The sequence below is a fragment of the Mauremys reevesii genome, linkage group 18 (genome assembly GCF_016161935.1).
Source record: "Mauremys reevesii isolate NIE-2019 linkage group 18, ASM1616193v1, whole genome shotgun sequence".
Lineage (NCBI taxonomy): Eukaryota > Metazoa > Chordata > Testudines > Geoemydidae > Mauremys > Mauremys reevesii.
In genome coordinates this window covers 29,501,719-29,516,911 of record NC_052640.1, presented here as the reverse complement: position 1 = coordinate 29,516,911, position 15,193 = coordinate 29,501,719, and the positions used below count along the sequence as shown (strand labels likewise).

Genomic DNA, 15,193 nt, shown 5'->3' with positions numbered 1-15,193 from the left:
CTAGACTCTCCAGTAACTCGTCCACCCACGGCATGGGGTAGGCATCAAAGCGAGAGATGGCATTCACTTTACGAAAGTCGATGCAAAACCTCACCGAACCATCTGTCTTGGGGACCAGCACTATGGGACTTCTTCACTCACTTTTCGATTCTGCTACCACCCCCAGGGGTTAACATCAATTCCAACTCCTTCTGCACAGTCTCCCACGTTTTCTTAGGGAGCGGGCAGCGGTTCTCTCTCACCTTTTGGCCGGGGATAGTGGCGATGTGGTGGCTGGTCAGTCGTCTTCCCTGGTTGAGCGGACGGTACCGTGGGGAATGCGGCTACCACCTGCTGTATCTGTTCTTCCTGTGTAGGTTGAGCTCCTGGCCAACATCTACCGTGCCTGGCTCCTCATACTCGCCGGCTAAGGGCCCTAGTTTGGGCTCTGGGGGGTATGCGGCGATCATAAAACCCTTGCGTTCCTTCCACACCTTCAGCAGGTTCACATGGTATACTTGGGTGTCCCTTCATCGTCCAGATAGCTGGATTTCATAATCAACGGGCCCTACCCGCCAAACCACCTCAAACGGCCCCTGCCATTTGGCTAATAATTTAGACTCAGAGGAGGCAGTAACAGCAGACCAATTATACTGGATCTCCTGGTTGCGTTGTGCTTGTAATAGGTTCTCTCTGGCTCGGGTGCCCAGTTCCTGAAGCCGTTCCCTCAGATGGAGGATATACTGAACCTAACCTTTGACCTGGGTCTCCTGCTCCTCCCAGGTTTCTTTCAAGCAGTCCAAAATCCCCCAGGGGTGTCTCCCGTAGAGGAGCTCAAATGGGGAGAACCCAGTGGAAGCTTGTGGTACTTCACGTATGGCACAGAGGAGTGCTGGCAGGTACTTGTCCCACTGGCGGGGGTCCTCCCTCATGAACTTCCGCAGCATCACCTTCAAGGACCCATTAAAGCGTTCTACCAATCTGTCCGTCTGGGGATGGTAGACGGAGGTCTTTAGGGCCCGGATGTTCAGCAGTCTGCAGTGCTCTGCCATCAGCTTGGAGGTCACATTAGTCCCCTGGTCTGTCAATCTCTCTCGTGGCAATCCCACCCGGGAAAATATCTGTAATAGCTCATTGGTGATAACGAGGGCCGTAGTTGTTCGTAAGGGCACTGCTTCAGGATACCGAGTCGCATAGTCTACTACAACCAGGATGTACCTATGTCCTGAGCTACTTTTCTCCAAGGGCCCCACCAGGTCGAGGCCAATCCATTCAAAAGGAGTGCCAATCACTGGCAAAGGCAGCAGGAGGGCCCTGGGTACCCCCTTCGGGACGGCCTTCTGGCACTCCGGGCAAGAGGCACAGTAATCCCGGACCTCCTGGTGTATCCCTGGCCAGAAAAACCATTGGGCTACTCTTAGGAAGGTCTTTTCTCACCCCAAATGCCCCGCCCAGGGGACCGCGTGGGCCAGGTGGAGCAGTCCTCTTCGGAACCTTCGGGGAACCAACAATTGGTGCACCTCGGCTCGTGTTTCTGGCTCCTGGGCCACTCGATAAAATAAGTTTTTGTGGATCTCAAAATGGGGGCCTTGGGGCCGATATTGCCGAGGATGGACCTCTCCATCCTGGCTGACCGCTTGCTCCCAGGCTCGACTAAGGTTGGGATCCCCACTCTGTTCCTCTAGGAAATCTCCCTCAACATCCAGCCACCTTGTCTCTTCCCCTGCCGGACCATCAGTCGGGGCTTGGCTCCCTTTGGTTACTTCGGGCCCCCTCGATGTCCCCTCCAAGGGGTCTTGTGGCCCAGGTTGACCCAACAAACCCTGCCTCCCATAGCGGGTTCTCTTCCTCTTCTCAGGCTGCCCGCTCCGCCCCGGTATAAGACTGGCGAAACCCGTCCAGTCGCGGCCCAACACCATGGGGTACGCTAATCTAGGGGCCACCCCCACTAAGCAATGTGCCTCCTGCTGGGCAACCTCTAGTTGCACCCAGACGGTGGGGTACGACTTCACGTCACCATGTATACACTGCGACTGTATTGGGACTCCGGTGGGAAGGGAGTCCCCTACCAGTCCCGTGCGAATGATGGTCTGGCTGCACCCCGAGTCTACCAGTGCTAAGGTTGGGGTTCCCTCCACTCGCACCGGGATCACCAGCTTCGCTGGCCCTTCCTTCCAGGCTCGTTGGTCCGCCGTCAGGATCTGTCCATAATTACAGTCCATGTAGGGGCACTCTCTCCTGAAGTGCCCCCTCTGTACGCACTGGTAGCATCTATCGCAATTCCCCTCCTCCAACAGGGTGCCTTGCGGTAGGCTTGACTCCCCAGACGGCTCTTCTTGGTCCCGGGACAAGCATGCCCCCGAAGGGCCCTGGGTCTTTGGGTTTGTTGGAGACCCCGACTGCCGAGAGGGCAAACGGGGACCTCCCCTGCCGGCCTTAGGCACCACTCCTTCAGGGGGACGGTAACCCCTCCCGAAGTCCTTGTCTCCGGAACCGCTCGCTCTTCCATCTCTGCCGCCGTGTAGTCTTCGGTGAGGGACATAGCCTCTGTGAGGGTCTTTGGCCGGTGTCGCTTCACCCACTCCTTCCCCCCGGTGGGCAGGATCTGGAGGAACTCCTCCAGCACCACAGCCTCGGCCACCTGGCAACTAGTATGGCGGTCAGGCTCCAGACACCTCCAACAGAAGTCGCAGACCTTCTGGGCTACTGGGCCTGGCTCCTGGTGGATATTTCTCTCAACGCAACCTCTGCCGGTATGTCTCTGGACTGATGCCTGTCTGGTCTAGGATGGCGGCCTTAACCTTCTCATAGTGCAGCACCTCCTGTGGGTCAAGATTGCAGTAAGTGGCCTGTGCGGGTCCCGTTAAATATGGGGCGAGAATAGTGGCCCAATGCTCAGGGGGCCACTGAGTGGCTGTAGCTACCCATTCAAAGGTTATTAAGAAGGCCTTGGGGTCGTCCCCCGCCTCAATCTTCGTCAGCTACACTGGTAGTCCCCCTGCAGCCCTCCCCGGCCCTCCTCCGGCTGGGGGCAGGGGGAGACTGGCTGCCGTCTTCAACAAGGTCACCACCTGTTGGAAGAGTCGATCTTGACTCACTCGCTGCTGGGCGGCTAACCCGAACCAGCTGTTGCTGGGATTCTTGTTGCTTTGCTGCCTGAAGTTGCTGCTGTGCAGCCAGTTGCTGTAACAGCTGCGTCTGCTGTTGTACAGCCTGTTGCTGGTGGTTTTCCAGCAGCCATTTTAGGAGCTTGTCAGTCTCCATCTTGTACATGTGGGTCCTTCTAGCTGCCCCTGGTCAGTGCCCACATTCTCCACCACTTGTGGTGGGTTTTGTACCTCATCACCCCTTTGATTCAAGGGGGGGGCACAAGGTTAACCCCCCCTCCCTGCGTCTACGTCGGTCTTACGACCTCCCCGGTAGTCAGGGCTGTATGGCCCAATGGCAGGAGTCCCTCAAATCCACCTCCCCGGGTGGGGTAGCGCAGCCTAGCGGCTGGAGTCTCTATAGTGCGCTCCTAAGGCAGCGTGGCCTAATTGCCCATGTCTCTAAATTGTTCTCCCCTGGGGGGATAGCGTGGCCCAGTGGCCGGAGTTCGTCTACCACCTTTGAGGCGAGAGAGAGGGTCGGTGAACTATGTCATCCCCCAAAAGGGGGGGGGAGGAGGGTTTAGAGACCCCCGGTAGGGGAGCCCGGGCCCACCCGCCTTCACCAGGCTCTGAGCCAGGGCCCTGTCAGTGACGGCGTGATCCACCACGGGTCAGCAGGGAATCCTACCGCAACACGCTGCCCTCAGAGGGGTGGGAGATACCACTCCCTTCCCTTCCCCGGGTCACTTCCTACCAGTCCTCCAAACGTAGCAGTCCTTGTATTCCAGGTTCCTCAGTACCCGATGCTCCCTGGGGTTCCCACAGCTGCCAGTCTCTGGGCCTGCTTCCTGGCTCCTCAGCTCCCTCCTGTAAGGGTCGCAACTGCTCCTGGGCTGGAGCTTCTGCGGGGCGTCCTCCTTCCCCAGCCGCCAGCCCTGACTGAGCGGTTCCGCAGGCTTTTATGCTTGACTCCTGGTTGGAGCATGCCCAGCAGAGCCTCAGGGGCGGGGCTTCCTCTGCCAGCAGGGAAGGGTTAACTCTCTCAGCCCCAGTGCGGTGCCAGTCCACCCCGTCACACTTGTGCAGGAACCAAAGCAGCACACAGGCGAGCAGCATACAGACCTGGTCTGAAGCCGCACATGTGCGGGAGATGCTCCCTTGCATCTTTCGTTATCCTCAGTAGTGTGATCTCAACTTTGATCGCCCCTGCCTATGGAAAATGGTGCCAGTATTCAGAATAGTGTCCCCAGGTGCGTGTACTGATCCCCTTCTGAAACCATCCAGACCCTGGCTCATCTTGCACCCCCCGGCCCAGGCTGCACTCACCATGTTTAGTGCTCTGGCTGTGCTGCGTGCTGGCCAAAGGAAAGCGAGAAAGAGGTATACGTAACTTTTATGATTCAATACTGAATGCACACACAATACTGACTCTGTGCGTTGTTTTTTTTGCTTCTGCAGATGTTCCCTTGAGGGCCAGCTCCTACGCACTGACGGAGCGCCTCCGTTAGATAAGGAGGTGAACGAGGAGCAGTGAGGACGACATTTTTCAGGAATTTCTGCAATCGTCAGATCAGGCTGATAGTGATCACAGGGCATGGAGAGAGACGATAAACTCCAAGTGGATAGCCAGGTGAGGAGACAGGGCCAGGACAGGAGACAGGGTCAGGAGCAGATAATAAAGCTCATGGAGGACCAAACAGAGATGCCGAGGTCATAGAATCATAGAATCATAGAATTCAAGATCAGAAGGGACCAATATGATCATCTAGTCTGACCTCCTGCAAGATGCAGGCCACATAAGCCGATCCACTCCACTCCAAGCCCCCCCCCCCATGCTCCGGAGGAGGCGAAAACCTCCAGGGCCATTGCCATGGGATCTTCCCCCTGGAAAAATTCCCCCCCCCCCCCATCAGTGCTGGTCAGCTGAAGCGCAGCACTCGGGCTCCACTCCCAGCCAAAAAAGAAAAAAATATTATATACCACCATTGACCCATTATTTTATTTACCAGTGTGGCATGAGTGACCTGACTTTGACTAATTATATCCTATCACCATCTCCTCCATAAACTTATCTAGCTTAATCTTAAAGTCATGGAGGTCCTTCGCCCCCACTGTTTCCCTCGGTAGGCTGTTCCAGTATTGCGCTGCAGGCAGAACATATGTGTGTTCGACCCCCCACGCCCCCTACAGCCCATACAGAACTGCGTTCCTTGCCCTCCCCAAACTCCCCATACACATTCCTCTCACATCCCCAGCCTCCTCCAGTACCCTTGCACTCCACCCCAGGGACATTTATTGTTTAATAAAAATTGAGTCTTACAAAGACAGTGATTCTTTATTGGTGACCTACAGAGGGTAGTTGCCACAGAAAGTCAAACACAGTGGCAGACTACCTGGCTTAATTCATTACAGAAAGACACATTACTGGGGCTCATTGTCAAAATGCTGCTTCAAATAGTCCCTCCCACTCTCCGCCCCACATAGCCCCTCTGATAGCCCTAGTGTCTGGCTGCTCAAAATCAGCCACCACGCAATCCGCCTCCACGCTCCACCCCTGGGGAAACTCTTTGCCCTTGGCTTCACAGATGTTATGCAGAGCACAGCAGGCAGCTATGACCATGAGAGGTCTAACCTGCCAAAAAGGCAGTGACCCTTTAATCTGCCGAACACACATTCTGTGGGCATTCTGCACCTGCTCAGACTATCGTTGAAGTGCTTCTTGTAAGGTGTCATGAGCCATGGGAGTAAGGGTAGGCTGAGTCTCCCAGGATCACTATAGGCATTTCAACATCCCCCATTGGAATCCTTTGCTCTGGAAAGAAAGTCCCTGCATGTAGTTTTCTGTACAGGCCAGTATTCCTGAAGGAGTGTGCATCATGCACCTTCCCTGACTATCCCGCACTGATGTCTGTGAAATGACCCGGGTGATCCACAAGCACCCGCAATGCCATTAAGAAGTACCCCTTTCTGTTGATGTACTGTCACAAGACGGTCTGGGGTCAAAGTTGGGATATTGCCCTGCTGCAGTGAGGGAATTCCATTGCTGCAAAGCCATCCCCTCTTTCACACATATTTCCAAGAGTCACGGTTCTTCGTAGCAGGAGGCGTTTAATGTCCCTGAACAATTGCGGGAACGCAACCCCCACGGTGGACTTCCCAACTCCAAACCGATTCGCAACTGACCGGTAGCAGTCTGGAGTTGCCAGCTTCCACATGGTGATCCCCACTCATTTTCCCACTGTTGGGGCAGCTCTCATTTTGATTTCCTTGTGCCAGAGATGCGGGAAGAGGGTGAGAGCTCCGCACACAGTTCAAGGAAGCGGCTTTGCACATATGAAAGTTCTGCAGCTACTGCTCATCATCCCAGACCTGCATCACAATCTGATTCCACCACTCGGTGCTTGTTTCCCGAGCCCAGTAGCAATGGTTTGCTGTGTGCAGCTGCTCTGTGAATGCCAACATCAGTCTTGAATTGTTTCTTTCCATGGCACACAGCAGGGCAAGCACCATGGATTCCTGTTCAGAGTCACAGCTCATGAAATACTGCAGGATCAGCCATGTTGTGTTCACAACACTCATGACAAAAGTGGAGAGCAGTGCAGGATCATGCGTTTAGGAAGAGATGGCAGGCACAAAGTTCACAGGGGCAGTTGAAAAACAGCACAAAACTGTCAGAAGTCCTTGGAATTATGGTATGGGAAAAAATGCACCATGGGCAGGGCCGGCTCCAGACCCCAGCGCACCAAGTGCGCGCGTGGGGCGGCATTTTAAGTGGAGGGCGGCAGGCGGGTCCGGCGGACCTTCTGCAGTCATGCCTGCGGGAGGCCCAACGGAGCCGCGGGACGACCAGACCTCCCACAGGCATGACTGCGGCAGGTGCGCTGGTCCCGCGGCTCGTGTGGACCTCCCGCAGGCATGACTGCGGAAGCTCCACCGTAGGCGCGGGACCAGCGGCACATCTGCGGGAGGTTCCGCGGAGGCGCGGGACCAGCGCCCGGCGGTGCGGTGCGCCGCCCTGCTTGGGGCGGCGGAATTCGTAGAGCCGCCCCGACCATGGGGATGCACTGTGATCCATTTCCAGAATGCCTAGCGGGAGAAGGTGGTGATTTGCACAGTGGGAGAGCTACCCATGGTGCACTGCTCTCCCTGTTGGTGATAGAGCACCAACTGTGGACATGCTCTGCCAACACAAGGAGCGTTGTGTGAACATGGACAAGCAATGTAATTACAGCGGTTTAGGATCGGCGATGTAACTTAAGTCGGCTTAACTCTGTAGTGTAGGCATGGCCGTAGTCTCTTAGGGCTTGTTTACACTTAAAATGCTACAGCTGCACTGCTGTAGCGCTTCACTGTAGACACTCCCTATGGAGACAGGATGGATTCTCGCATTGGCATAGGTAATCTACCTCCCAAGAGTTGGTAGTTAAGTCAAAGGAAGAATTCTTCCACCATAGAATATCAGGGTTGGAAGGGACCTCAGGAGGTATCTAGTCCAACCCCTGCTCAAAGCAGGACCAATCCCCAACTAAATCATCCCAGCCAGGGCTTTGTCACTGTCTTCACAGGAACTTAGGTTGGCTTAACTATGCCGCACAGGGGTGTGGATTTTTCTCACTCCATAGCGACATAGTTTCTAGTGTAGACCAGGCTTTAGCATGCTGTGAGAACAAACAGTCCTCCCCAACTCCTGCCAGGTAGCCATGGAAAATATAGGGGAAATCGAGGCACACATTGGGGTCACAAAAATATTACAGAAGATTCCTACTTTATCACCCCCCTTTTACCCAATAAATCCCCGACACTGACCCCCTTTCTGCCTTCAAACCCCAATACCGATATTCCTTCCTAACAAGCCCCTACCAATGAACCAACAAAAACTTTGTGAAACAAGTCAACCTAACACACCCAAACCCTACCGCAAGCAGAGCTGTGATCCCATAAAGGGAGAAGGGCCAGAGAGAACACAAAGTCCACTAGGGACTTAGAATCATAGATTCTCAGGGTTGGAAGGGACCTCAGGAGGTCATCTAGTCCAACCCCCTGCTCAAACCCAACCCCCAGGACCAAACCCAACTAAATCATCCCAGCCAGGGCTTTGTCAAGCCTGACCTTAAAAACCTCTAAGGAAGGAGATTCCACCACCTCCCTAGGTAACCCATTCCAGTTCTTCACCACCCTACTAGTGAAAAAGTTTTTCCTAATGTCCAACCTAAACCTCCCCCTCTGCAACTTGAGACCATTACTCCTTGTTTTGTCATCTTCTACCACTGAGAACAGTCTAGATCCATCCTCTTTGGAACCCCCTTTCAGGTAGTTGAAAGCAGCTATCAAATCCCCCCTTATTCTTCTCTTCTGCAGACTAAACAATCCCAGTTCCCTCAGCCTCTCCTCATAAGTCATGTGCTCCAGCCCCCTAATCATTTTTGTTGCCCTCCGCTGGACTCTCCAATTTATCCACATCCTTCTTGTAGTGTGGGACCCAAAACTGGACACAGTACTCCAAATGAGGCCTCACCAGTGCTGAGTAGAGGGGAATGATCACATCCCTCGATCTGCTGGAAATGCCCCTACTTATACAACCCAAAATGCCATTAGCCTTCTTGGCAACAAGGGCACACTGTTGACTCATGTTCAGCTTTTCATCCACCATAACCCCTAGGTCCTTTTCTGCAGAACTGCTGCCCAGCCATTCGGTCCCTAGTCCGTAGCAGTGCATGGGATTCTTCCGTCCTAAGTGCAGGACTCTGCACTTGTCCTTGTTGAACCTCATCATATTTCTTTTGGCCCAATCCTCTAATTTGTCTAGGTCCCTCTGTATCCTATCCCTACCCTCCAGCGTATCAACCACTCCTCCCAGTTTAGTGTCATCTGCAAACTTGCTGAGGGTGCAGTCCACACCATCCTCCAGATCGTTAATGAAGATATTGAACAAAACTGGCCCCAGGACTGACCCTTGGGGCACTCCACTTGATACCGGCTGCCAACTAGACATGGAACCATTGATCACTACTTGGCTATTGCTATGGAGTTTATGAGGAAAATGTTCAGATATTACCGTGATGGGCCGCAGGATAAAACCCTAAAGGTTTGTCTGCACTGTGGGGACTGCAGCAGTATAACTACACCACACTAAGCCCCTAGTGTATACGCAGCCTACAGTGAGAGAAGGGGTTTTCCTTGGCTGTAGGAATACTGCCTCCCTGAGGGGTGGTAGCATTCTTCTGTCGACCCGGCTGTGGCTACACTGAGGGTTGAGTTGGCACAGCTGCATCACTTGGGATTTCACACCTCCGAGCAACATAGCTAGGGGCTTTTCTATACTTGAAATGCTACAGTGACAGTGCTGCAGCACCTCAGTCTAGATACTACCTATGCCAACAGAAGAGCTTCTCCCTTTGGCACAGGGAATCCACCTTCCCGAGAGGCGGTACCGAGATCGACGGAATTCACCTGTCCTCGCACTGTGTGCATGGGGACTCAGGGCAGCTTACCTACAATGCTCCGGTGAATTTTTCACACCTCTGAGCAACAGAGCTGAGCGGACCTCATTTTCTAGTGCCGACCAGCCCTATGTCAATCTTAAGTGTAGACCAGGCCTCAGATAGACAGGTAGGTTTTGTAAATGTCACTGTGCTAATTCTCTTCTCACACCAGTTTCGCTGCATAGCCCCTGGCTCCCCATTGCCATGCCCCTTAGCCAGGTATCTGGAACCATGCAAACTGTGGGTGTGCAGCACAATATGGTCAGCTCCAAGCATCCAAGAATCATGAGAACAAGCAAACAACCCCTCTTACATTTTTTGGGGTGGTTCTAAGTTGCTTTTTGCTTCTGAGCTGCTAGGTTGCACTGTCACTATGTTGACAAGGTTTTTTTCCACTACCATAAAGGATATAAACTGATTTTTCTTTTTAAATGAAAGTGTCTTCTCACATGACTCCAGAAGCTGGGGCTTGAAGACCCCCACCCCCCAAAAAATCAAAAAACATCAAGTATTGTGAGCATTGACAAAATCAAAATTGCTCCCATGTGATGGCTCTGCTGATTTCCCACTGGTGTTAACACCCACTAGGAAATGGAGAATCAAGTAGGGATGTAGCTCCAGATTTACGTGAGTGTAAACAAGACGGGAATAAGTCCACTGTTGGTTAGCAGCCTAAGACTGGGCTACACTAGACAATTAGTGAAAATTCCACACCCTCGAGTGACAGAGTTAAGCTGACCTAAGTCCCTGTGCAGATAGCGCTAGGTTGACGGAAGAATTCTTCCATTGCTCTAGCTACCTCCTCTTGGGAAGATGGCTTTACTATCGTGACAGGAGAACCCCCCTGTTGGTGTCGGTAGTGTCTACACGGAAGCACTGCAGCAGTACAGTTGTGTCACGGTAGCCTTTCAAGTGTATAGCTGGAGAGTTATGATCTGGGAGCATGTTTACCCCGATTTACATGGGAATAAATGGCCACGCAAAGGACAGGCAGGGGACAATCAGATCTGCAGATTTTGGAATACAAAGAATAGTCAGTGCAATTGATAGTGAGATACAGACTAAGGAGCTTGCCCATTCTCCTACCAGAGACACCCCCAGTCCTAAACTGCTGCTTCAGAACCAGGCGAGACCATTTGGGGAGTTAGCACACAGACCTAGCTGGGCTTTAATCAGTGCAGAAACTGCTTGGTGAAAAGTGCTCATGCACTGAAGACCTACTTTACCTCATACTTGCAGCCTCCCTGTGATGTAGGGCAGTCTCATTACCTCTCTTTTACATATGGGGAAACTGAGGCACAGAGGGGGCAGCGATATAAGCAGAATGACCCAGTAGCGGTGTTGGGAACAGAACCCAAATCCCAGCCTCCCCAGACATCACTGCCTCTAGTCAGCATCATCTGCACACCAGAGATGCAGCCTGGGAGCTAAGCACTGGGCAGACGCCTGGGGACGCAGCCCACCTCGTGCTCTGCCTCTGGGCTGGGATCCGGGGGCACTGGGGAGTGCCACTCTGTGACGTATCACCATGCTGATGCCTGCCAGCTGCAATCCCATTATTTATTGATCGATATCAATCAGAATAGTAACTGGATAAGTGATAACAGTAACTCGAGCTCAGGATGGAGACTGCTGGACCAGGTCATATTTTCCCTTCCCCACACCCAGCCCTGCTCCAAAGCTCCAATCTAGCAGCAGGAGGTGGTAGCCTCACATCAGTGGAAGTGACACGCGCCTAGAGATGGGACCAGCTGCCAGATGCAGATCTGGTTTTAGTACCCGGGGCCTTGCAGGTCAGGGTCACCCCGTTAGTAACTCGGGCCATTTTCAAAATTCAAATAGGGGTTCAAATGTCAACCTTCGGATCTGGGGGGGTGTGGTTATGACCCGGGCCAAAATTAACCAAGGAACAGGAGCATACTAACGAGCAAGCCCAGAATTCGAATTTGGACATGCACCCGGTCCCCTCCAGCCCATTTCCTCCTCTCCTCCCTGGGAGGCAGCCTGGGGAGTACCGGGGGTCCCCCAGGCCAAAGTGCATGAAGGGGGAGTCCTGAGCCAACAGGCTGGCTCTGCCCAAGCTAACATCTACTCCTGCTAGCCAGGAGCCCCCCACCGCCCCCCAGCACTGGGCAGCAGCCAGAGAGTGGGTCAGTTCACCCCATGGAAATGGAGTCCGGGCCCCAGCCAGATGCTCTCAGGGAGGGGCGAGAGCTGCGTTCCACCCCAAGCCAAGCCTCTCTGGGGCCAGATGCCTCACCCAGCAGCCCAGGTGCGGTCAATGGGAGCCGCACCCGAGGCGGAGCAGCACTGGCCGTGGCCCCCGCCTCAGCCCGGAGCGCCGGGACCCAGCGGAGCGCCCTGCAGACGGGACATCCCGCGGACGAGCCCGGGAACCCCACTCACACATCCTTGGCAGGCAGGCTCCGTCCTTCCACCACCCTGAAATGCAGGGACGTGTTCCGGGCCATCCCCAGCCCAACTCGGGTCCGTGCTCAGCGGCGGGGCTGACCGTCCCTCGGAACCATCGGCTCGGAGCCGGGGCGCTCGCTCGCCTCCTCTGTCTCTCCCGCCGGGGGAGGCTGGTGGGGCGCCCTGCTCCTGCCTCCCTTCTGCTCTAGACAAAAATCAAGTCTCGCGTAGAAACGTGTCTTGCCCGTGCAACGCCAGGCAGGCAGGTGAAACCGACCAGCCAGCGCCGCCGCCGCCCGTCGCTGTGTCAGTGTCAGTTCAAAGCTCCCACGCGGCTTGTGTGTGCAGCTCAAGCAGGCTGCCCCCTCCGCTGCCCCATGCACGAGCAGCGGCAGACGGGGCGAGCTGCTGCCAGCGGCGCAGGGAACAGCTCCGGCAGCGCCAGACTCGTGTCTGCAGCCACAGGTTGCCCGGGGAGAGCTACACCCGCTAAGCAGGCGGAAGCCAGCCGAGTGGAGCTCCCCTGCCCCCTAGCGGCAGCAAGGGGAACTGCTCCCTGTCCCTTCCCAGCCAAAGGGGGGAGCAGGGAGCGGGGCAGCTGGCCCCCTCTGCACCCTCCTACGTCAGCTTCAGTGAATTGACATGCCTGCAAATGAGCCTCTTCCCTGGCAAGTGTCTGAGGCTCACAGGCTGGGCATGAATAGAACCAGGGCTGGTGTATCCCAAAGGCTGCGGGGGGAACAGAGCCAGGTTGGTAGCAGGGCTGCACGCCTCCATCTCACCCGCCCCACTCCCAGGCCTGCCGTTTGCATTGGGACTGCGCTTGCCATCACACCAGCATTTTGCCTGGGTGCTGGCAGCCAGCAAAGAGTTTGAGACAAGCTGGCACTGTACGAATTACCCTTGAAAGGGATTAATAAAGTCCCAAATGCCACCCCAGCCTGGCAAAGCCGAACACCCATTAGCTCTTCCCATCCCCTCTCAGGTCTCCCTGGGCATCATTACACTGGGCACTGCCTAACTCCATGCCACTTCATCTCACCTTCCCCCAGGGAACTCGGGCTGCTTTCTAAACACTAAAAAAGCCCCACAGCCCCTCTGTGCAGCATCAGTATCCCGATTTTATAGATGGGGAAACTGAGGCACAGGACGAGGCCATGACTTGCCCAAGGTCACCCACCAGAGCACTGGGAGAGCTGGGAACAGAACCCAGGTCCCCAGCTCAGACCTTATTCACAAACTATCCTCTCCGCAAGAAAAAAAGGGGCCAGTTTCTGCCCTCGGTTACACTGGAGTCATCCCAGCAAAGCTCTTGCTGCATTAACCAGGAGTTGCTGAGGATGGAATTTGGTCCAGGAGGGAGGAAGCCCCGGTGCATTTACTGAAGAATGCTGCTACTCAGTCAGCGATCGTGTGGGCACCAAAAGCTTTGGTGGGGAGATAAGCTCGCCAGTGATGGATACAGATGGAATGTGCAGCCTTAAGGACCCAGCTAGACATCAATCCGGATGGCTCTCGATCAGCCAAGATTGGGCATGATGATGATGGAGGAAGTCCAGGGGTGTGTGTATGAGGGAGTGGCAGGGTTAGTACCCTTAGTATGCACCGTCCCAGTGTTTCTGCTGCAGCTCTCTCACTGCCCTGCACTTTGCCTCTGCACCTGATACTCATAAATCTACCAGAAGAATAGCTCCTCTGCCCACCTCCACAGCCCGCTCTGCCATCTGCCACATGCTGGAGCCGAGTGATGACAGGTGGACTCTACCGGCCTGATTCAGCGCCAGCTTACCCCGCTGTAAGTGGGGAGTAACTCCAGTGGAGCCATGCTGAGGTGCAGCAGGCCAGGGGAGAGAATCAGCCCTGTGTCTCAACGTGATTTTTATCTCCTGAATTCTTCCTGCCCCCACATCAGGTCTGCAAAACGCGGGGGACGTTATATAGAGTGTGTGCTGGGAATGGAAGCTGGATAAATAGGCAGCTTCTACAAGTACCCTCTCAACGGCCCGATCCAAAGTCCACTGAAGTCAATAGAAAGGCTCCCACTGGCTCCAGTGGGCCCAAATTAATACAGGGCCAAGGGTCACTGTGGCAAATTATACCAGTGGTCAGAAACCCAATGCCAGCGCAACAGAAGTTCATATCAATCTTGTCTGTCATAGAATCATAGACTATCAGGGTTGGAAAGGACCTCAGGAGGTATCTAGTCCAATCCCCTGCTCAGAGCAGGACCAATCTCCAACTAAGTCATCCCAGCCAGGGCTTTGTCAAGCCTGACCTTAAAAACCTCTAAGGAAGGAGATTCCACCACCTCCCTAGGGAACCCATTCCAGTGCTTCACCACCCTCCTAGTGAAAAAGTTTTTCCTAATATTCAATCTAAACCTCCCTGTGCAACCTAAACCTCCCCATGCAAACCCCTGATTAAGGAAACCCCTGCCAAGTCTTGGGGAGACCTTAATAACTACTAGAAGAGCTGAACAAGCTCCTACTCCTCTGCCCCATAGATTTCACTGTCATTGCTGATTGCTACCGGGACAGATTGTCCCTTCCCATGGGGGCAGGAAACCTTGAGGAGCTAAGCTGGCAGAGTTTCTCCTCAAGGAAGGAGGACAGAGGGGCCTGTGGAGATTGCAAGGGGTGTAGCAGGCTACCCCAAGCCCCTTCTCTGCTCCTGTGACCCAGAACAGACTTCAAGAGACCATGCCTGGAGCCACCAAGCAGCACCATCCGTGTTGGTCATTCTGGGAGCCAGAGAGAATCAGAGGGTCTGTGTGTCTCTAGCAGCCTCAACAAGCATCTTCCCTCCCCTTCGTATTTGTAACAACTGAGTCCATTTTGTGTCTTCCTTATCCCAAGGGGCATTTGGGATGCAACTCCCCCATCCCCACACATTACCAGAACCCATGGGGATAAGTCCTGCTGAAAGGCTTGCCTTCTTTTGCTGTCAGGGCCCTATCCCACCCTGACAGCAAGGCTCCACTGAGAGTCCCTCCCTACAACCTCAGCTGCAGTCTGATGGCAGGGATCAGGCCCATGTATATTTTTGACTCAGCAGTACTCCTCTGACTATTGAATAAGGATTGGCCCCTTGTACTACAGTGTGTAGAGCTATGAACTGGCAACACCCTGGATTTCTGTGTCCTGCACTTTTAAATTGCTAAGAACTCTGTCTTTGGAAACAGCAGTCGTGTTCCTGTGAGAGATGCACACACTGCGCTCTCTCTACCTAGAG

At 54.3% G+C, this 15,193-nt stretch overlaps 1 protein-coding gene across 2 annotated transcripts in view; it reads right to left on the bottom strand.

Moving 5' to 3' along the window:
* RASAL1 (RAS protein activator like 1) overlaps positions 1–12,438 on the bottom strand; it is a 115,667-nt gene extending 103,229 nt beyond the window's left edge. For both annotated transcript variants that reach the window (XM_039505117.1, XM_039505119.1), the window contains exon 1: positions 11,957–12,438. In XM_039505117.1, the coding sequence (XP_039361051.1) occupies positions 11,957–12,021 (65 nt within the window). In that variant the 5' untranslated portion in view covers positions 12,022–12,438. The remainder of the gene's footprint in view (positions 1–11,956) is intronic.
* Between the last annotated feature and the right edge of the window lie 2,755 nt (positions 12,439–15,193).